The 23,128-nt window shown below is 38.7% G+C and overlaps 1 protein-coding gene across 3 annotated transcripts in view; it reads right to left on the reverse strand.

The window, feature by feature from the left end:
* The window catches only part of LOC126354575 (tetratricopeptide repeat protein 17), a 303,403-nt gene that overhangs the window by 239,232 nt on the left and 41,043 nt on the right, over positions 1–23,128 (reverse strand). For all 3 annotated transcript variants that reach the window (XR_007565351.1, XM_050004319.1, XM_050004320.1), the window contains exons 3-4: positions 12,737–12,848; positions 6,864–7,090 (exon numbers count right to left, since the gene is read on the reverse strand). Coding sequence is in view for 2 of the 3 variants with exons in the window: in XM_050004319.1 (XP_049860276.1) it covers positions 6,864–7,090; positions 12,737–12,848 (339 nt within the window). In the remaining variant the exon portion in view is untranslated. The remainder of the gene's footprint in view (positions 1–6,863; positions 7,091–12,736; positions 12,849–23,128) is intronic.

The raw sequence follows: 23,128 nt of genomic DNA on the forward strand, positions 1-23,128 counted from the left end.
AGGACTTAATGAGTCTCCTTGGTATATTCCACGCTTAATCTGTATTGGCTGTGATATGATATTATTTGAATTTGTTTGGATATTAAGTGTGGTTTTCCAATTTTTCATTACTATGTTTAGGAACTGTATCAATTTAGGATCTACATTGTATATTTCCAATATCAGTAGTAACCATGAGTGGCGTACACTATCAAAAGCTTTGTGGTAATCAATGTATGCGTAGTGTAGAGACCTTTGTTTAATTTTAGCTTGATTTGTCACCTCTGCATCTATTATCAGTTGCTCTTTATATCCTTGTGCTCCTTTGCAACAGCCTTTTTGTTCTTCATTTATAATTTTGTTCTGTGTTGAATGTGTCATTAATTTCTGTGTAATGACTGAAGTTAATATTTTGTATATTGTTGGTAGGCATGTTATGGGGCGATATTTAGCTGGGTTTGCTGTGTCTGCTTGATCTTTAGGTTCCAGGTAAGTTATTCCTTGTGGAAGTGTACCAGGGACTGTGTATGGGTCAGCAATGTAACTGTTAAATAGTTCAGTTAGATGGGAATGTGTTGAGGTGAATTTCTTTAGCCAGAAATTTGCTATTTTATCTACTCAAGGGGCTTTCCCGTTGTGCATAGAATTAATTGCTAAGGTGTCTTCATGTTGCATAATTATCACTTCAGACATTTGTGGTATCATCTTGTATGTGTCTGTTTCTGCTTGTATCCACCGTGCATGTCTGTTATGTTGTACTGGGTTTGACCATATGTTGCTCCAGAAGTGTTCTGTGTCTGCTATGTTTGGTGGATTGTCTATTTTAATGTGTGTATTATCTATTGTCTGGTAAAATCTCTTTTGGTTTGTGTTGAATCTTTGATTTTGTTTCCTTCTATTTTCACTTTTTTTGTATCTTCTACGTTGTTTGGCCAATGCTTGTAATTTCTGCTTGTTTTCATCTAATTGCTGTATCGCTCCGTGTGGCTAGCAGTGTCGTTAGCATTGTGGACGGGCATAGGGTTCAAGAGTCATCCCCAACCATGACAGCGCTTGTCTGAGGCTTCATTAGTTCTGTCCTGAACCAACTAATCACACTGTCTTTTGTACTTTGGCAATCATTGTTGAACAATTGTGTCAGTCTCTGACACTACTTTCGATATGGACATCCTCAAAGAGGTCGTGCCTATCTCTTTCTGTTAGATCTAATGAATTTGCATCATGAGTGGGATTCCAAACTATTTATTCTATGTAGTTTTCAGAGAAGGAATTTAGTAATGTTTCACATGATATCTTGTCATGTCAACCACTAACAAAACTGTAATTTTCCCAATTGATTGTTGGATGATTAAAGACTCCACCGATTGTTATGGTATGATAAGGGAATTCAAGTGAACATAAGTTTTTTCCAAGGTTTCTCATTACATCACGAGGTGAGTTCAGTGGGCACTAGAAGGATCCAATTACCATTTTATGATCACCCGATGCTGAATCTTGCGCTAACCATTACTTGTATGCAGCTTCAACTTGAATTCTCCATGTTATGTTGGTCATAATTACCATCCTGCATTTAAATTTCCTCCTCAGTTGTAACGAAAAGTGTCAGTCAACACAGGTGGAAAGTGTTAGACTAATGCTAAGGAAACCTAGAACTCCACAATTCAGAGTTAAGTGCACTACCTCCTCACATTTCACATGTACGTGCACTTCCAGATACGCTGGCAGAACAAACTGTGCTAAAAATGATGCGTTTTGGAGAAATCTTTAATGCAAGTATCACAATATCTGCATATATTCATAATACACAAGCATAAATTGGAAAATACTAAATACAGCTTGGTTGCCTCCTGTTCTCTTAAATTCTTTCCGGTGTAAGTGCCTATATGCAGGTAAAAGTGTGCATGGTGCCTACAACCAAAATCTTGCGCATTGTTTGCAGAAATGCACATTTGCTCTGTGTTTGCATGCGACTGCTTCACAGTAAACAGGGTTTTACAATATGGCAGTTTTATGATATTTTTCTTCTATACAAAATAATAGCTCACACATTTTGCTATCCAGTATAGCTACAGTATTATATCTGTTTTTCTCTTTCCCAAGTCACTGACTTGCATATAAAGCATATTTCTTAAAATGTACATGACATTGCCACAATTTTGTATCCAATTAAGACAGACACATGACCAATAATGCCAATGACAAAGCCCTGCTAATAGTGATAATGTAATTTGGAAATCAGACTGTTGTTGTCGCACATGAAACTAAATTTGCACTTGTGATGTGTGACCAAAAGTGTGTACAACTAAAGTTAACATAAAAAACATCAAGAACATCCTCCAATGCTGAGTAACCATCAACATAAACAAGTGGTACAGAAAGAGGCTGCTTTCTGTTGTAATGGGAAAAAAGTGCTGTTGTTGTTGTGGTCTTCAGTCCTCAGACTGGTTTGATGCAGCTCTCCATGCTACTCTATCCTGTGCAAGATTCTTCATCTCCCAGTACTTACTGCAACCTACATCCTTCTGAATCTGCTTAGTGTATTCATCTCTTGGCCTCCCTCTATGATTTTTACCCTCCACACTGCCCTCCAATGCTAAATTTGTGATCGCTTGATGCCTCAAAACATGTCCTACCAACCGGTCCCTTCTTCTAGTCAAGTTGTGCCACAAACTCCTCTTCTCCCCAATTCTATTCAATACGTCCTCATTAGTTATGTGATCTACCCATATAATCTTCAGCATTCTTCTGTAGCACCACATTTCGAAAGCTTCTATTCTCTTCTTGTCCAAATTAGTTATCGTCCTTGTTTCACTTCCATACATGGCTACACTCCATACAAATACTTTCAGAAACGACTTCCTGACATTTAAATCTATACTCGATGTTAACAAATTTCTCTTCTTCAGAAACGCTTTCCTTGCCATTGCCAGTCTACATTTATATCCTCTCTACTTCGACCATCATCACTTATTTTACTCCCTAAATAGCAAAACTCCTTTACTACTTTAAGTGTCTCATTTCCTAATCTAATTACCTCAGCATCACCCGATTTAATTTGACTACATTCCATTATCCTCGTTTTGCTTCTGTTGATGTCCATCTTATATCCTCCTTTCAAGACACTGTCCATTCCGTTCAACTGCTCTTCCAAGTCCTTTGCTGTCTCTGACAGAATTACAATGTCATCAGTGAACCTCAAAGTTTTTATTTCTTCTCCATGAATTTTAATACATACTTCAAATTTTTCTTTTGTTTCCTTTACTCCTTGCTCAATATACAGATTGAATAACATCGGGGAGAGGCTACAACCCTGTCTCACTCCTTTCCCAACCACTGCTTCCCTTTCATGCCCATCGACTCTTATAATTGCCATCTGGTTTCTGTACAAATTGTAAATAGCCTTACGCTCCCTGTATTTTACCCCTGCCACCTTCAGAATTTGAAAGAGAGTATTCCAGTCAACATTGTCAAAAGCTTTCGCTAAGTCTACAAATGCTAGAAACGTAGGTTTGCCTTTTCTTAATCTTTCTTCTAAGACAAGTCGTAAGGTTAGTATTGCCTCACGTGTTCCAACATTTCTGCGAAATCCAAACTGATCTTCCCCAAGGTCCGCTTCTACCAGTTTTTCCACTCGTCTGTAAAGAATTAGCGTTAGTATTTTGCAGCTGTCACTTATTAAACTGATTGTTCGGTAATTTTCACATCTGTCAACACCTGCTTTCTTTGGGATTGGAATTATTATATTCTTCTTGAAGTCTGAGAGTATTTCGCCTGTCTCATACATCTTGCTCACCAGATGGTAGAGTTTTGTCATTACTGGCTCTCCCAAGGCCGTCAGTCGTTCTAATGGAATGTTGTCTACTCCCGGGGCCTTGTTTCGACTCAGGTCTTTCAGTGCTCTGTCAAACTCTTCCCGCAGTATCGTATCTCCCATTTCATCTTCATCTGCATCCTCTTCCATTTCCAGTACATCGCCCTTGTATAAACCTTCTATATACTGCTTCCACCTCTCCGCCTTCCCTTCTTTGCTTAGAACTGGGTTTCCATCAGAGCTCTTGATATTCATACAAGTGGCTGTCTTTTCTCCAAAGGTTTCCCTAATTTTCCTGTAGGCAGTATCTATCTTACCACTAGTGAGATAAGCTTCTACATCCTTACATTTGTCCTCTAGCCATCCCTGCTTAGCCATTTTGCACTTCCTGTCGATCTCATTTTTGAGACGTTTGTATTCCTTTTTGCCTGCTTCATTTACTGCATTTTATATTTTCTCCTTTCATCAATTAAATTCAATATTTCTTCTGTTACCCACAGATTTCTATTAGCCCTCGTTTTTTTACCTACTTTATCTTCTGCTGCCTTCACTACTTCATCCCTCAGAGCTACCCATTCTTCTTCTACTGTATTTGTTTCCTCCATTCCTGTCAATTGTTCACTTATGCTCTCCCTGAAACTCTGTACAACCTCTGGTTCTTTCAGTTTATCCAGGTCCCATCTGCTTAAATTGGCACCTTTTTGTAGTTTCTTCAGTTTTAATCTACAGTTCATAACCAATAGATTGTGGTCAGAGTCCACATCTGCCCCTGTAAATGTCTTACAATTTAAAACCTGGTTCCTAAATCTCTGTCTTAGCATTATATAATCTGTCTGATACCTTTTAGTATCTCCAGGATTCTTCCATGTATACAACCTCCTTTCATGATTCTTAAACCAAGTGTTAGCTATGATTAGGTTATGCTCTGTGCAAAATTCTACCAGACGGCTTGCTCTTTCATTTCTTCCCCCCCAATCCATATTCACCTACTATGTTTCCTTCTCTCCCTTTTCCTACTGACGAATTCCAGTCACCCATGACTATTAAATTTTCGTCTCCCTTCACTACCTGAATAATTTCTTTTATCTCATTATACATTTCCTCAATTTCTTCATCATCTGCAGAGCTAGTTGGCATATAAACTTGTACTACTGTAGTAGGTGTGGGCTTTGTGTCTATCTTGGCCACAATAATGCGTTCACTATGCTGTTTGTAGTAGCTTACCTGCACTCCTATTTTTTTATTCATTATTAAACCTACTCCTGCATTACCCCTATTTGATTTTGTATTTATAACCCTGTATTCACCTGACCAAAAGTCTTGCTCCTCCTGCCACTGAACTTCACTAATTCCCACTATATCTAACCTTAACCTATCCATTTCCCTTTTTAAATTTTCTAACCTACCTGCCCGATTAAGGGATCTGACATTCCACGCTCCGATCCGTAGAACGCCAGTTTTCTTTCTCCTGATAACGACGTCCTCTTGAGTAGTCCCCGCCCGGAGATGCGAATGGGGGACTATTTTACCTCCGGAATATTTTACCCAAGAGAACGACATCATCATTTAATCATACAGTAAAGCTGCATGCCCTCGGGAAAAATTACGTGCTATGAGGCAAAAATAAAACATAAAAGTGTGTGTTCTTTAGCTAGTATCTTCCACGTAAGTCCTGCAGATGCTTGCTGAGATGTTCACGTTAGAACAAAAACTTGCACAAGCTTACTTCTGCAAATCATTATTGCAAGATAATTTCATAGACTTCTACAAGTATCTGCACAATGTTCCACTACAGTTACATTGTGTGACAGATAAGTGGAACAATAGTGTGTTGTGGTAAAAAAAGGGCAGCCATTGCTATTTGTTGCATTATTATTGAAGAAAAATTGCTATGGAAAAAAAGCTAAGCAAAACAGAAAAGTTTAGGTCAAGACGTAGACACAGAGATGAATATACTTAAGTTATCAAAAAACACTATTGAATGAAATAAAATTGGAGACTTCACTCAGATTGAAAACTTTCTGAGTGTGTCATATGCTGGCTTCAAACATCTCTTTTTTATTGTAAAATCAAATATTCAAAAATACAATATGAAAATGCTGCAAGCTGTATCAATAAGAGAGATCTTTTAATTACTCTTTTATTTCTGCAAACACTATTTTATTATGAAAGTAATGCATCAATGTTTTTGCTAACATTAAAAAAATCAGCTAAAATTTAAAGATGTCTGTATTGCCATTCTACTTTCCCTTCTGGTGAAAAAAAAGTGATTGGTAAATTCATTTCACACTTCCTTGGCTACAGTGGCCATTTTTTTTTTAATTATTTGTGGTAAGGACTATGGGACCAAACTTCTGAGGTCATCGGTGCCTAGTGGCCAATTATGTATGCTTATGGGTTCTGCGGTACATTTGTTTTGTCCCACTTGTCTTTGCATCATTCTCCTTTTTTGACACTGACATTTTTCTACTACCATTGAACATACAAAACCTCTGTAAGTTTGAGGAACTCGCAAGTTCAGCAAGAATTTGAGGAAAGATGCAAGAAACTGTGTCCATCAACTTGCAAGAGCCACTTCTGCAAATTGAAAAAACTAGGAAGTCTACTTATTGGGGGTGCTTCCACTTGAAAGAACTTGCAGATGTAGCTTCTGCAGGTGGCTTGCAGAAGGTTAATTGCTATCAGAAACACAGATTAATGAGTATAATATTTTGATCAGTTGTACAAAAATAACTCAAATCCATGACCCAACATATGTTCAAAAAAAAGTTAGCACATTATTAATAGATACTACAATAACTTTTCAGTCTGATGGTTGGTGAGTGTCACTAGCATAATGGAAAACATAAACCTGATTGGCCTAGCATGATTTTGAACTGCCCCCTCCTAAATACAAGTAGAGCGTTCTGCCAGTGTGCTATCATCTCACTATTGGCCATTGGTCAACAACTGTTAGAGAACACTACTGATACAACAACTCTATGAGCAACATAATAGAACATTACAAAATGTTGCCTAGTGCTAATCTAAGTGCATTCAATACAAATAACAAAAAAGTGAACTTGTCCATTACCTTGGGGAAAAGTGGACAGCTCTTCGAGCACATTCAATAGCTTTTGGAGCATTTCCTTCAGCTCGCCAGTAAGCTGCTGCAAGATTGTAATGCAACCACGATGTTCTGTTCTTCTGCAGTGATGAAGAAATCTGGTGCGCAAAGAAATTTATATCCCCATTCACCACAAGATCTTGAAGTACTAGGAGCTCTGGGCTCATACTAAGATTTCTGCGTTCAACCATAGCCTGAAATTACATTTTTGTGCAATTAACTGCAATCTTTTGTCCATGCACCATGGATCATATTTGTAACAACTTGCCATGACATGGAAATTGTCAGTCGATTTACGAATAAGACATTTTCTCTGTGAAAAAATGGCTACATGCTTGCCATTTACATTACTGGATTTTTAAAAGCTTCATCTACAACAAAATTTTATAAACATTACCAAACCACATACACACCACCAATTCAGGAATTCATATATGGCACAGTAGGAGTTACTGAGTAGCAATGATTTAAATTTGTTCTTGAAACTGTCATCATCAGCTACCAACTTTAATCTATACGGAAGATGATCAAATTGTTTTATGGGTGAACATTTTCTTTGTAAGTTGTGGATAGTGAAGTCTAGTTTTATTCATAATGTTATATTTATGAATGTTTTTGTTATTTTCAAATAGTGCCTTATTCTTCACAATAAATTTTATAAGAGAGTAAATGCACTGTGAGGCTGTTGAGAGTAAACAGTTATCTCTCTCTGTGTGTGTGTGTGTGTGTGTGTGTGTGTGTGTGTGTGCGGAGCTGCAGCTCACAAAATTATGCCTTATGACATCAATGAATGGAAGTATGCTAAGTAAGCTAATTTTCTAATGAAAGCAAATATACGTAGAGCAAAAACTGCTAAACTCAAGCATTTGAGAACATGTATAATATATTATTTCCAATTCAAGTTCTGATTAATGTGCAAACTTATGTCTTTTAAGCAATTACTTCTGGTATTTCTTTTCCACTGTGTATTATTACTGAAGGCATTTTACTGAATTGAAATAACTGCCCCCCCCCCTTCCCCCCACCCCACACACACACACACACACACACAGAGTTATGTGATAAATTATTTACTGACAGTCAATCAATAACACTTTTGAATTTTTCATTTATTGATGCTTTTGTTGTTGGTGTGTTTTTCCAGTGTAAGATGAAAGGTCATTTGTATACAGAAATAAAAGAAGTGGTCCTAAAACTGAATGCGGATCACCAGTAGTAGTAGTAGTAGTAGTAACTTCCTCTCACATCCCTCCCCCTCAGAGGCATATTCATCATGTAACCTATATGAGCTACATACAATGACCTTTTGCTTCCTCTCAGTTATATTTGAAGTGAACCACTTACTCATTGCACTTCAAAAGGCATAAACTTCTAGTTTCTCCACAAGAACATTACGATTTACACAGTCAAATAGCTTGCACAGCTCACAAAAAATCTTGATAGGGAAAATACTGTCATTCAAATATTTTAATACATGGCTAGTGAAATGATATTTGCACAGTCTGGATCCATGCACAGCCAGAACTCCTAAATGTTCATGAAAAGATTAGTCAATATTCTCAGGTAAGTCTGAACAGAATGAAATTTTCACTCTGATGCAGAGTGTGCGCTGATTTGAAACTTCCTGGCACATTGAGACTGAAACTTGGGGCCTTTGCTTTTTGGGGGCAAATGCTCTACCAACTAAGCTACCCAAGCACGAATCCCAACCCGTCCCAATACTGGCGAAAGTAAAATTGTGAGGATAAATCGTAAGTCATGCTTGGGTAGCTCGGTTGGTAGAGCATTTGCTCACGAAAAGGAAAGGTCCTGAGATCGAGTCTCTGTCAGGCACACAGTTTTAATCTGCCTGGAAGTTTCAAGTCTGAACCGGTTTTCTTCTGGATTTCTACATCTACATCTACATCTACATGACTACTCTGCAATTCACATTTAAGTGCTTGGCAGAGGGTTCATCGAACCACAATCATACTATCTCTCTACTATTCCACTCCCTAACAGCGTGCAGGAAAAACGAACACCTAAACCTTTCTGTTGGAGCTCTGATTTCTCTTATTTTATTTTGATGATCATTCCTACCTATGTAGGTTGGGCTCAAGAAAATATTTTCGCATTCGGAAGAGAAAGTTGATGACTGAAATTTCGTAAAAAGATCTCGCCGCGACCAAAAACGTCTTTGCAGTAATGACTTCTATCCCCATTCGCGTATCATATCTGCCACACTCTCTCCCCTATTACGTGATAATACAAAACGAGCTGCCCTTTTTTGCATTCTTTCGATGTCCTCCGTCAATCCCACCTGGTAAGGATCCCACACCGCGCAGCTATATTCTAACAGAGGACGAACGAGTGTAGTGTAAGCTGTCTCTTTAGTGGACTTTTTGCATCTTCTAAGTGTCCTGCCAATGAAACGTAACCTTCGGCTCGCCTTCCCCACAATATTATGTATGTGGTCTTTCCAACTGAAGTTGTTCATAATTTTAACACCCAGGTACTTAGTTGAATTGACAGCCTTGAGAATTGTACTATTTATCGAGTCATCGAATTCCAACGGATTTCTTTTGGAACTCATTTGGATCACCTCACACTTTTCATTATTTAGCGTCAACTGCCACCTGCCACACCATACAGCAATCTTTTCTAAATCACTTTGCAACTCATACTGGTCTTCGTATGACCTTACTAGACGGTAAATTACAGCATCATCGGCGAACAACCTAAGAGAACTGCTCAGATTGTCACCCAGGTCATTTATATAGATCAGGAACAGCAGAGGTCCCAGGACACTTCCCTGGGGAACACCTGATATCACTTCAGTTTTACTCGATGATTTGCCGTCTATTACTACAATCTGCGACCTTCCTGACAGGAAATCACGAATCCAGTCGCACAACTGAGACGATACCCCACAGGCCCGCAGCTTGATTAGAAGTCACTTGTGAGGAACGGTGTCAAAAGCTTTCCAGAAATCTAGAAATACGGAATCAACTTGAGATCCCGTGTCGATAGCGGCCATTACTTCGTGCGAATAAAGAGCTAGCTGCGTTGCACAAGAGCGATGTTTTCTGAAGCCATGCTGATTACGTATCAATAGATCGTTCCCTTCAAGGTGTTTCGTAATGCAAACCGACGTCAATGATATAGGTCTGTAGTTAGATGGATTACTCCTACTACCCTTCTTAAACACTGGTGCGACCTGCGCAATTTTCCAATCTGTAGGTACAGATCTATCGGTGAGCAAGCGGTTGTATATGAGTGCTAAGGAGGGAACTATTGTATCAGCGTAACTGAAAGGAACCTAATTGGTATACAATCTGGACCTGAAGACTTGCCCGTATCAAGCGATTTGAGTTGCTTCGCAACCCCTAAGGTATCTACTTCTAAGAAACTCATGCTAGCAGATGTTCGTGTTTCAAATTCTGGAATATTCCATTTGTCTTCCATGGTGAAGGAATTTCGGAAAACTGCATTCAATAACTCCGCTTTAGCGGCACAGTCGTCGGTAACAGTACCATCGGCACTGCGCAGCGAAGGTATTGACTGCGTCTTGCTACTTGTGTACTTTACATACGACCAGAATTTCTTCAGATTTTCTACCAAATTTCGAGACAATGTTTCGTTGTGGAACCTATTAAAGGCATCTCGCATCGAAGTCCATGCCAAATTTCGTGCGTCTGTAAATTTTAGCCAATCTTCAGGATTTCGTGTTCTTCTGAACTTTGTATGCTTTTTCCATTGCCTCTGCAACAGCGTTCGGACCTGTTTTGTGTACCACGGGGGATCCGTTCCATCTCTTACCAATTTATGAGGTATGAATCTCTCAATTGCTGTTGCTACTATATCTTTGAATTTGAGCCACATCTCGTCTACATTTGCATAGTCAGATCAGAAGGAATGGAGATTGTCTTTTAGGAAGGCTTCTAGTGACACTTTATCCGCTTTTTTAAATAAAATTATTTTGCGTTTGTTTCTGATGGATTTGGAAGAAACGGTATTGAACCTAGCTACAACGACCTTGTGATCACTAATCCCTGTATCAGTCATGATGCTCTCTATCAGCTCTGGATTGTTTGTGCTTAAGAGGTCAAGTGTGTTTTCGCAACCATTTACAATTCTCGTGGGTTCGTGGACTAACTGCTCGAAATAATTTTCGGAGAAAGCATTTAGGACAATCTTGGAAGATGTTTTCTGCCTACCACGGGTTTTGAACAAGTATTTTTGCCAACATGTCATTCGCCTCCATGTTAACCCTGTTCTTACTGAATGCTAGTTCCATATTCAAAAAATAAATTAAGTCTACCAAGAAATAGTTGTGTCTACACTATGACAGCTGACTTCTATTCTAGGACTAACCTATTCATTTGAATTTTTGTTTACATGAAAGATAATTAAATTTAGAGGGTATTAGAAAGAGATATTTTTTATTTGAATTTTAAAGTTTATTGAATTTAGAAAAACATGCCAACAATTTGACACATTTTGCAAATAGTTGCCTTTTTTTCAATTTTTTTCAGAACCCTATCATGATTGTCGCCCACTTTCAGAAATAGTCACAAGCCTGTAGAACGCTTCACGCAAACCAGGCCATGTTGTGAGACAAATACTTTGACAATTTGACAAGGGCTGCAGTTCTTCTTTAAGAAAAACAATTCTTGTACGAAAAAAATTCTAAACTTCACACATATTTTGTGCCTCTTGACCAGAACCTTCTCTTAAGCAATTTAGGGAAATCATGGAAAACCTAAACCTGTATGGCGATATGGAAATTCAAGCTGATGTCCTCCGGAATGGAAATCCAAATCTGTTTTCTGATAAAAAAAGAGAGCGCTCTTGATCTAAAACTATCACTGATAGTTTTTATTACACACACACACACACACACACACACACACACACACACACACACACAGAGAGAGAGAGAGAGAGAGAGAGAGAGAGAGAGAGAGAGAAAGGCGTTTCAGTGTGTATGGAATCATTTGCCTGCAGATAGTACAGATAATTAATTGGAAACTGACTTCTGCTGGAATAGGCAGCTGCAGCTGGATATCAGAATGGGCAGACTTCATGGTGACAACATGCAACAGATCTACACATGAAGTATCCCGTCTTTTCTCAATGACATTCACCAGGCACCTCTGCAAGGCAAGCCTGGACAAAGCAGGGTATTTGCAAAGTTACAATCCTCTTTCCTTTCTTTCACCACAGACTGTGTGTTTTTGGTGACCAACATTCTTTGTTTGGATGTAGAAGCCCCAAGGAAGCTTTATAATGTGATCCTCTGACATACAAATAAGTTGGTTTTATGTTTTTCTGACTTGTTCCATAAATATTAGTTTGTCTGAAAAATGTATATTTAATATTGACAAGTACGTCACTCTTGAAAAGGTTACTGTATTTTAACACTGCCACCAAGTTGGAAAACTGAGAGCTTTTTATCAATAGTGTAGCCTACATTTACACAATTGCTATATGGCTTTCAAGTTCCTTTCATTATTTTTTTGCATGTACTTTGAACTTCTGTATACAGTACACAAAAACTTGCACTGTGTGTGTGTGTGTGTGTGTGTGTGTGTGTGTGTGTGTGTGTGTGTGTGTGCACGCGCACACATGTGTTTTATATATCAGAATATTATTCTACTGAGCGAATGTGCAGTTATGTGTGTTTCAATGTATGTCTAATTAGCTAGCACGAGACAAACAGAAAGCAACGTTTCAGCCACAAGAGTAACAATAATATTCAATATGAAAGCATAAATATTTAATAAAGCTTTTTTTTACACAATGATACATAATGATGGTACTTACAGATAATTATTAAAATTGCAAGCACAAATAATTACCTTGAGATGTTCAAATGTCCTCATGCTAAAGTCCAATCGAGCTGCCTTTGTACAATCTGGTTTCTTAAAGTAATTATCCTGAATTAAACTCGATGGCAAAAATTTCTCTATCCTAAAGAAAAAGACAGAAATTTCATTATATATTTATGAACACCTATCCTGTCAGGTACAAAGGAATAGAATTTTTCTTTGATGTGTATTTTTCCTCAACTTAAATATGCACAAACACTGACATACTATCAACTACAGAAACTTTAATCTGATTACTACAATTTACAAATATCTTTATCCAATCACAATCTGTCAAAAAGTAGCAAAATATCAATATATATTATCAACAGCACTTCATCACACTTGGACACAATACCGATTTAGCTCTTTGTCTCAGATATACTGAAGTGTACTGAAGAGCAGTTAAATATTGCTACATGCTGTGTATCATCTATTGGAGACTGATGGCTACAGAAGATGTCTGGTGACTTGTATGTCACCTGTTAAATCTGCCGCCTTCAATTCTTTATCATTTAAAATTTATAGCTTCTGGAAAAAGCTGTGACTGGCTCATTTATGGGGTGCTGTAATTTGCTAGCATGTTCTTTGTACAGATAAACTGGAGCACTCTTCGTTGAGGCAATATTTCAGCTCCCTCTATACCCAGTTTCACTGAGACAGTAGTCCAATAGTAGATTCAGAGCAATGAGGAATACCTAAAGAGCTGCAACAAATTTCACATGGAGATCAAGAAAACTTTTCACAACAATGAGCAGCACACACACACACACACACACACACACACACACACACACAGCTAAAGAAAAATTGAAGAACAGGAGCCCAACACTTGGGAAAGATGACTCAGTTGTACATACAAAGTGTGTTGGTACTGTGTCACACAGTAAACCAAAATAAGACAGAGGTTTACAAAGTTTTACACATAATGAAGGGCAGGGCAGAAGATGTCTATCAAGCATTTCTCTTAAAGGGCGTCACCACACCAGAGGACTTCAAGTCGTGCCTGCAAAGTGAGACAATTGACCAGAAAAGAGTACACAAAAACATGTTTAACAGACTTCCGAATGGTGTATAAATGGTAGTCCTGGTAAACCACCAGATCTTTGCATTGCTGATTAGGAAAACACTATGAGAAAAGAGGTTAGGATTTATGACATCTGCTGATGTCCAATCTCGAAGTAGCAATGTCGAATGTAAAAGTAAGTTGTGACATCACTAATTAAAGAATAGAGATCACTGGCAATGACCTCTACAAATTAGGTCCACACTGAAGAAGGGAAACAAAATCCATGGATTTATGCGGGATTTGTCAGACAACATCCAACACTCTCAGTGACACAGATACTACCAGCTCCCTCGCTAATACAATGCCATTGAGAAAGATATTTGGAGGCTGGAGGAGAAAACACGGCATTTCTGTTGTGGACACACAGGGCGAGACATAAACTACTGTAAAGAAGGAAGAGTATTCAACAACTATTATACTACAAGATGTCATGCGGTAGGACAGGTCTATGTGAGCCAGGACCTGCAGATAACTGCAGCCAACCTGCTGGACCAGGCAAACTACGCCCTGATCAAGGTCATCCTTCAACATGACACAATCTTTCCCCATCACCATACAGAAGATCCAATTGCTCACCCATCCCTCAAAATCAGAAAAAAAAGTCATATGAGATGACCACCTATGGGGGTGAGGCTGCCACAGGTGTAAATATTCAATGGACGACTGTTGTTCAAATGTTGGGAAATCATATCACAGTCACTGTCGACTACCAGCTTGTCCACACATGAGTCAATTCTGAGGAGTCATTGTGTGCTGTACTGAATGCCTATTGTCACTGGCTGAAGGAAAATATGTTCCCAGATTCAAAGGCCATTGTTCTGAAGAATGGAAATGGAAGATAAGTTCAACCAACAGAAACCTGTGCTGTGAGAATATCTATCAAATTTGATAGAACACAGACTTCAAATCTGTCATTATTCCAGAGTGTAATCATTGGTGAGGCTTCTTGTAGGCAGCACAATCAGAAATAGACTGTGGGTGATTGGATCTCTACAATGACAAAGCTGTTCTACAAGTTCACACAAAAATGACTGCTCTGGGCTAGTGCCCACCACTGAAGACACACATTTTTCAGAGTCATCAAGGAGGCAAATTCTAGTCAACAGTTTGGATGCACCATTTACTTTTGAAGCTCTGGTCACATGTCAGAAGGGACTCACCCTCTCAAAAGAAATATCCATGCCAACAACAATAACAGCCATCACAGATGGACATGAAAAGTTCTTAATCAGCTACTGCCATGAATGGAAGCAACACACGCCTAAGGGGTGTGGCAAGGATAGGTAAGTTCAGTTCGGTTCAGTAACATAATTAATTTTATCAGGCTCAACAGCCTGGCTTCTTTCCATTGGATGTTACTTCAATGACCTGTGTGTCCTTAGGCTGTCCCAGTAATTCTATCAGGCAAAGGGGACCGCAAGTCATTCCTGGTGAATCATCACATAACTGAGAGATGAAAGTTAGGTTAAACACAGATTGACAAATTTCTGTAATTAAAATGGGGTTGTATCTTGTGGTCCCTTTGGTTTCCAGATACACACTTCACAACTGAGCACCAGGCCTGACTATTCAGTTCAGTCCCATTGAGGAAGAAACATGCTATACTAGCATTACCAACTAATACACACTGGAAGAATCTACTGTCTAGTCAGCAATAGGTCCCAGCTTGACCGGGAATATTAGTTAGTGTTAGCTACTCCGAGTCAATTTATGGGAGCATTCACAGATAGAGTGGAAGCAATGCAGACCAGCTGACCCAATGTGTGTACCATACCAATATGGGAGTCATCTTCTCACGAGCCAGAATTTGTACAGTGTGTATCCCAATGAAAAGTGCATAATTCAGAAGGAAATTGAGAAAATGCTACAAATAATAATCATTCAGACGTCAGAAAGTTCCTCAGTTGGCCCCTTGGGTCCTTGGGGAGAAGAAAGATGATACACAGCATTTAAACATTGACTACTGAAAAGAGAGAGAAATTATCCAATTGAATTTTTAACCACTAGGATGAATTGATGATACTATTTGTCTGCAGCAAGTCAAGTATTTTCCCACAATGAATATGCAAATTCTGGAGCAACTGCTAAACAGAAATGGAGTCCATCAAGATCCAGAAAGAAACTAGGAACCATAACAGATTTTCTGACTTCTCAGTACATTTGTGTTGTGAGAGGCTTTCTGGAAATGTATTCCTACTACAAGCACTTCATTAAAGATTTCCATTACAAAACAAGACCCCTACAATAACTGTTGCTGGGAGACAGCACATTTTCTTGAAGCAACAGAACAAGAAAGATTTCCTGTGTTCTTGCAGAGGTGCTGACAGTTTTACCAATACTGACACTTTTTCACAAGAATGCAGAAACAGATCTGCATACTCATGCTAATGGTTAAGGGATATATTAATAGTAACCTCAGACTTTTTGCACATAATGCACTTTTTATAAAGAAATGCTGTCTGAAAGAAGCTACAAAAATATTCAGTCAGATCTTGATAAGGTTTTAAAGTGCTGCAAAGATTAGCAACTTGCTTTAAATGCTCAGAAATGTAATATATGCACTTCACAAAACAAAAAACAAAAATGTAGTATGCTTGGATTATAATATATTATAATATCAATGAATCACAACTGAAATCCATCAACTCACTCAGATGCAGCATTTAAGAATATGAAATGGAATGATCACATGGTCTTAGTCTTGGGTAAAGTGGATGGTAGACTTTGATTTATTGGCAGAATATGGAGTAAATGCAATCAGCCTACAAAGGAGATTGCTTACAAATCACTAGTGTGCTCTGTCCTAGAATATTGCTCACGTAAGTTGGACTGATACCAAGTAGGAATAACAGGATATTGAATGTATACAGATAAGGGAAGCACAAATGATCACACGTTTATTTCATCCTGAAAGAGTTCACAGAGATGTTGAAGAATTTTACATGACACACTCTTGAAGACAGAGATAAACTGTCCCAATAAAGTTAGTTACATAGTTTCTAGAACCGGTTTTAAATAATCACTCTGAAAGTATAGTATAATCCTTATGTATTACGCCAGCCCTTATGTACCACTTTCATAAGGATTGTGATGGCAAGGTTAGATTAATTATGGCACCCACAGAGGCATTTAAACAATCATTCTTCCCATGTTCCACACCCATATGAAACAGGACAACACTCTAATAACTGGTATAATGGAGATGTACCTTCTGGCATACACTTCGAAGTGGTTTTCAGAGTACGGATACAGAAGTTCTTCTTCAGCACACCCGTGTGCACAGAAAGAGTTAAGTGAAAAATCCGGACAATATGCACATTTTTATATATATATATAAAAGCTGACTTAAGACCTTTCCTTTGTGGGACACCACCTGCACAAGATTCGTGTGTTGATTTGAAGTTCTAGATCTGCATAGTTTACTGTTCAAGTCGCTTCTGCATAATCTTTCATTGATTATATCAGTACCCATTTGTACTGTGATATTTTGAACTTTCACGAGTGCTGTGATAAACCCATGCTGTTATCATCAATTACAGGCTAAAGCTTAATTGTGCTCTTTCAAAATTTTTGAGAACAGTAGGCCTATCCTTGATCAAAACAATCTTTCTCTAATATCATTGTACAATTAAATGAGAAATAGGTTACTTTTGAAAATTTTTTGGATGCTGCAAAATTATATTTTTATAAGTTACTCGTACGAGTGTTTTGTACACGTACCTTATTTCGCACCAAATCAGCTTTTAATATTTCTTAGTCCTACCAAACAAAATATCACCCCTGAATTTCATTGTATATTGATGCAAATAAATGTGTATTTTTGAGAATTTTCTGAAGCTACCATTGTCCTCTGCATAATCTATGAGCAATTTGTAGTAAATTGGCATCTGTGATTTAGTTACTGTAGCAGATATTTTAATTAACATATTGTGTAAATCTAGTCTTCCATTAAAGGTGGTAGCTCTATGTATTATCTGCATTTATCACAGATTAACTCTGTTTTTGAATTTGGTAACAACTACAATTAACCTCACAAACATTTTAGGAAACTAGTAATTTTTACCACAGGTTTTTGTGTTGCCTCAATAGAAATCTCGTTTTGTGTTTCTGCTTCAATTCTTACAGACAACTATCTACTTTTTAACTCAACAGATTAAAAGATAATTCGTCAGCTCAATTTAGCATTATTTGTTCACTGCCTTGCAATTCATTTCACCAGCCAAAATGCAACTCCACTGTGAATGCCGTTCTCCAACACAGGATGAGTTGGTTGATGTTCATAAGCAGGTGGAAATTTCTCTGACTACTGTCAAACAATTGGCAGCTGTTGCAAATGAGTGTGTTGGAAGAGCTCCTGAGAGTCATGCACCTGCGCTACTGGTACCAGAGGTACCTCAAGTACCATACTCACCTGTGGATCCTGTCTCCTCTGCTGAAAGTGCAAGATCTGTCATTACTCGTCCACTCGACTGTGACGAGTGGCATGTCAATGACAGACCGAGGCATCTTTTACAGATGGACAGGGACCAAGGAGGATTTAGGGTGTTGTACCAATCCCCCCAACCAACAAATTTCAGGTGCTGTCTTTCATGAAACTCAAGCTGAGCCTTGGGGAAACCTGTTTTGTCCAGTGCCAAGAGGAGGCAAATGCAGGAGGGTAGTGGTCTATTAATCATTGGGAGTTTGAACTTATGGCAAATGATGGCACCCCTAAGGAAAATGGCAGCAAGGGACAGCAAAGAACACCAGGTGCACTCAGTGTGTATGCATGGCACCTCATTCATCATGTTGAAGAGGCTATTCCAGCAGTCACTGAGGGGACAGTGTGCAACCAACTGCAGATTGTGGTGCACGCTGGAACAAATGATGCCTGTCATTGACCTCTGAAGTCATACATGGGTCACTTCATTACAGTGACTGGAAGAGAAGGTTGAGAAGACCAGCCTTGAGCATGGCGTTTCAATGAAGCTCACAATTTGCAGCATTGTCCCCAAAACTGAATGTGACTCTTTGGTTATGAGTCGGGCAGAAGGACTGAAGCAGAGATTTTGGAGGATCTGTGACAAGCTAGGCTGCAACTTCTTGGACCTGTGCCATAGGGTTGAGAACTGCAGGTTCCTCCTAAATCGGTAAGGTGTGTACTACACATGAGAGGCTGGTACTTAAGTGGCTGACTGTGTGTAGGGTGCACACAAGGGTTTTTTAGGTTAGGTGGTTCTCCACACAATCCAGATAACAACTGCTGTAGGAAACCCAGATGTATCAGTGTAAGATCAAATAAATGCCTCACACTGGTGAAAGTATTAAAATCTTAATAGTGAACCGCCAAAGTATTCATAACAAAGTGCCACAGTTTGAAGTGCTCACGAAAAGCAGTGAAGGTCATTTAATACTAGGTATGGAAAGCTGGTTGAAACCTGAAATTGATAACTGTGAGATTTTTGGGGTAAATTCAAGTGTATGTCATAGAGATTGGCAACTGAGAAATGCAGTTGGTGTTTTTGTCACAGTAGACAAGAAATTCAAATCCACCATGACAGAAATTAATGCTGCATGTGAGGTTGTTTGCACAACACTCAGTACCAGGGTTGGGCATAAAATTATAATTGGATCCTTCTATTGCCAGCCTTATTCATCTCCTGATGTATCTGAAAACTTCGGTTCATCTGTACATAAGTTCCCCAATTACACTGTAATCATCGGCGGAGATTTTAATCATCCAACAATTAACAGGGAAAATTACAGTTTTGTTTGTGGTGGGAGTGATAAGACATCCTGCGAACCATTACTAAATGCCTTCTCTGAAAACTACCTAAAGCAGATAGTTAGGAATCCCATTCACAGCAGAAATATACTGGATCTAATGGCAACAAACAGACCTGATTTCTTTGTGGATGTCCACATCCAAACTTGTATTAGTGATCATGAAGTGGTTGTGGCAACATTGATGTTGTGGCAACATTGATTACGAAAATACAAAGGACAATTAAAACAAGCAGAAAGATGTGTATGTTCTGTAAACTAGATTAAAAATCAGTAGTGTCATCTCAATGAGGAACTTGAAACTTACAGCATAGGGCAAGAGCACACAGAGGATCTATAGCTCAAGTTTAAAACAATAGAGACCCAAAACTGGATAGAGATGTACCCACTGTAACAGTTCATAATGGGAGGGAACATGTATGGTACACAGTCATTGTAAACAAACTTTTATAGAAAGAAAGATTATTGCATAATGAGTTTAAAGCAAAGCATGAGGCTGTAGATAGAGATGGTGAATGAAACATGTTTGGCTGTCAAGAGAGCAACACATGATGCCATCAATGACTACTGTAGCAGAATATTATCAAATGATATTTCACAAAACCCAAAGAAATTCTGATTGTATGTAAAGGCTGTTAGTGGTACTAAAGTTCCTAGCGAATGAGACAGGAACTGAAGTTGAGGGTAGCAAAGCAAAAGCTGAAACACTTAACTCCATTTTCCTTTGTTCCTTTACAAAGGAAAGCACACAAGAACTGCCCCAATTTAACCCCCATGCCACTGAAATGATGAATGAAATAAGTATTAGTGTTAGTGGTGTGAAAAACTGCTGAAATCATTAAAACTGAAGAAAGCTCCAGAGGTTGATGGGATCCCTGTCAAATTCTGTTCTGAATTTATGGCTGAGTTAACCCTTCTTCTGACTATAACCTATCACAGATGCCTCAAACAAAAAACTGCGCACAGTACTTGGAAAAAAGCGCTGATCGCACCCATCTACAAGATAGGTTGTAGAAGTGATCCACAGAACTACTGTCCGATAGCCTTGACATTGATTTGTTGTAGAATCTTAGAAGATATTTGGAGTTCAAACACAATTAGGTGTATTGAACAGAATGACCTCCTACATGCCAACCAGCATAGAGTCTGAAAACAGTGATCATCTCACATGACATTCTGAAAGCTTTAGATCAAGGCAGTCAGCTGAATGCAGTATGTCTTGATTTCCAAAAAGCATTTGGCTCGAAAAAGAGATATTCTTCTGCTGATGGGTGACTTCAATGCAAAAATTGGGAATGACAACTACGGGACAGAGAAGATTATCAGGCAACATGGGTTGGGCACCCAAAATGACAAAGGAGACGTCTCATACACTTGTGTAGCATGTTGTAACATGATCATTGGAAGTTCCACTTATCCCCATAAATGGTAACACAAAGTGCTCTGGGTTTCATCAGATGACGGAACTGAGAACTAGATCAGCAGGATAAGGCGAAGATCACTCCTAGATGTGAGGAATAAAAGAGGAGCAGATGTTGGTAGTGACCACCACATTATGCTAGCAACAGTCTCTTCAAAAATAGCTGAACACAAGAGACAGCATCGGCAGAAGAGGACTAAGTTTTCAATTTTGGAAAGCTGTACGATACAAAAGTGCGAGAGAAGCTCTCAATCCAACTGAGAAATCATTTTGAAGTGCTTAGCAGAGGAATCAAAGAGAATGGCATTGAGAGTCAATGGGATGCAGCGAAAACAATCTATGCACAGACTGCTGAAGAAATTCTTGGTACAAAGGACCATGGCAGACAAGACTGGATCTCTGACTATACTTAGGATGCAATACAGCAGAGGAGGGAGGCAAAACTCTGGCTAAGTTGTGCACAGGCAAGGGAAGTAAAGGAAGAAATCCAAAAGGAGCTCTGCATATTACATAGGATGGTGAACAGAAGCTTCAGAAAAGATAAGAGAACCTTCATCAATAATTTTGCATCTCAGGCAGAGGTGATGGCTAACAGAGGAGATAAAAGGACACTATAACATCACACAGAAACTGTCAAATATGAAATTTGACGGTGATATGCCAACCAAGGACAAGCAAGGAAAACTACTCACAAATCGAGAAGACCAGTGCAGAGATGAAAACAACATTTTGAAAATGTTCTGAACTGTGAGACTACAGATGAATATGTAACTCAACTGAACGTGGATGAGGTAGGACTCCCACAAGACATGTAAATTAATGTAAAACTGCCATCCAAAGAAGAAATCGCTAAAGCAGTCCAACAAATAAAAAATGGAAAAACATCGGGCCTGGACAATATCAGTGTAGAGTTACTTAAAGTACATCCCTCTATAACAGCAGAAATTTTACATCCACTCCTGACAGCCATATGGATGAATGAAAAGGTACTGAACAATTGGAACAGAGGCTTGCTCATCAAACTCTTCAAGAAAGGAGCCTGTCAGATTGTGATAACTGGAGAGGTATCACCCTGCAGTCAATCCAAGCAAGATCCTCTTGTGAATAATCCTAAATAGGATAAAATCAAATGTACACAAGAAACAAAGAAGAGAATAAGCAGGATTCACGGAAGGTCGCTCTTGCATTGACCAGATAAACACCTTGAGAATAATAGCTGAGCATTCATATGAATACCAATTGCTGCTTTACATGCTGTTTGTAGTCTTTGAAAAGGCCTTTGACAATATAATTACGGCAAAAATATGGAGCTGACTGCAAACTTTTGGAATTCCCAAGAAAATAATTTCTCTTGTCAAGTGCATGTATGAAAACTGCACATGCCAAGTTCAACATAAAGGTCTGCTTTCAGATCCAATAGCAGTGAAAACAGGAGTTAAGCAAGGCTACATGCTCTCACTGATACTATTTAACATAGTTATGAATCATGTAATGGTACAACCAATGGATAAAGTGAGAGGGATAAAATAGAGCAATGGAACTCATCTAGAAGACCTGGATTTTACAGATGACCTCTGATTTATTTCCCACAGCCTCAATGATATGAAAGAGAAACTTGAAGATCTGAAATCTGCAGTGAAGAAAGTCGGTTTGAAAATTAATGCCCAAAAAACAAAAGATATGTGAGCAAATGATAACACTGCTAATCTTAAGCTTAGGAGCTAGGTAATCAAAAGGGTGGATAAGTTTCGCTATCCTGGAAGCATGATTACACCACATGGTGGTACAACAGAGGACATGAACAGCTGCATCAACAAAGCCAAAGCCAAGTTGTAAAACTTTCCGCTCTAACTGGAGATCAAAGGAAATAACATTGAGGACCAAATTGTGGATATTGGAAAGTAAGGTAAAATCTGTGCTTCTACATGAATGTAAAACATGGATAGTGACAAAGCAGCTAATCCATAAGCTGCAGACATTTAACAACAGATGTCTGAGGAACAGTGGCCAAATGTCATCTCTTAACAAAAAACACTGGGGAAGAACCAGCCGGAAGCCAACTGAGCTGCAAGTAAGAAGCAAGAAGTGAAGATGGTTAGAACATACACTCAGGAGACCAAATGAACATATT

The sequence above is a fragment of the Schistocerca gregaria genome, chromosome 3, assembly GCF_023897955.1.
Source record: "Schistocerca gregaria isolate iqSchGreg1 chromosome 3, iqSchGreg1.2, whole genome shotgun sequence".
Taxonomy (NCBI): Eukaryota; Metazoa; Arthropoda; class Insecta; order Orthoptera; family Acrididae; genus Schistocerca; species Schistocerca gregaria.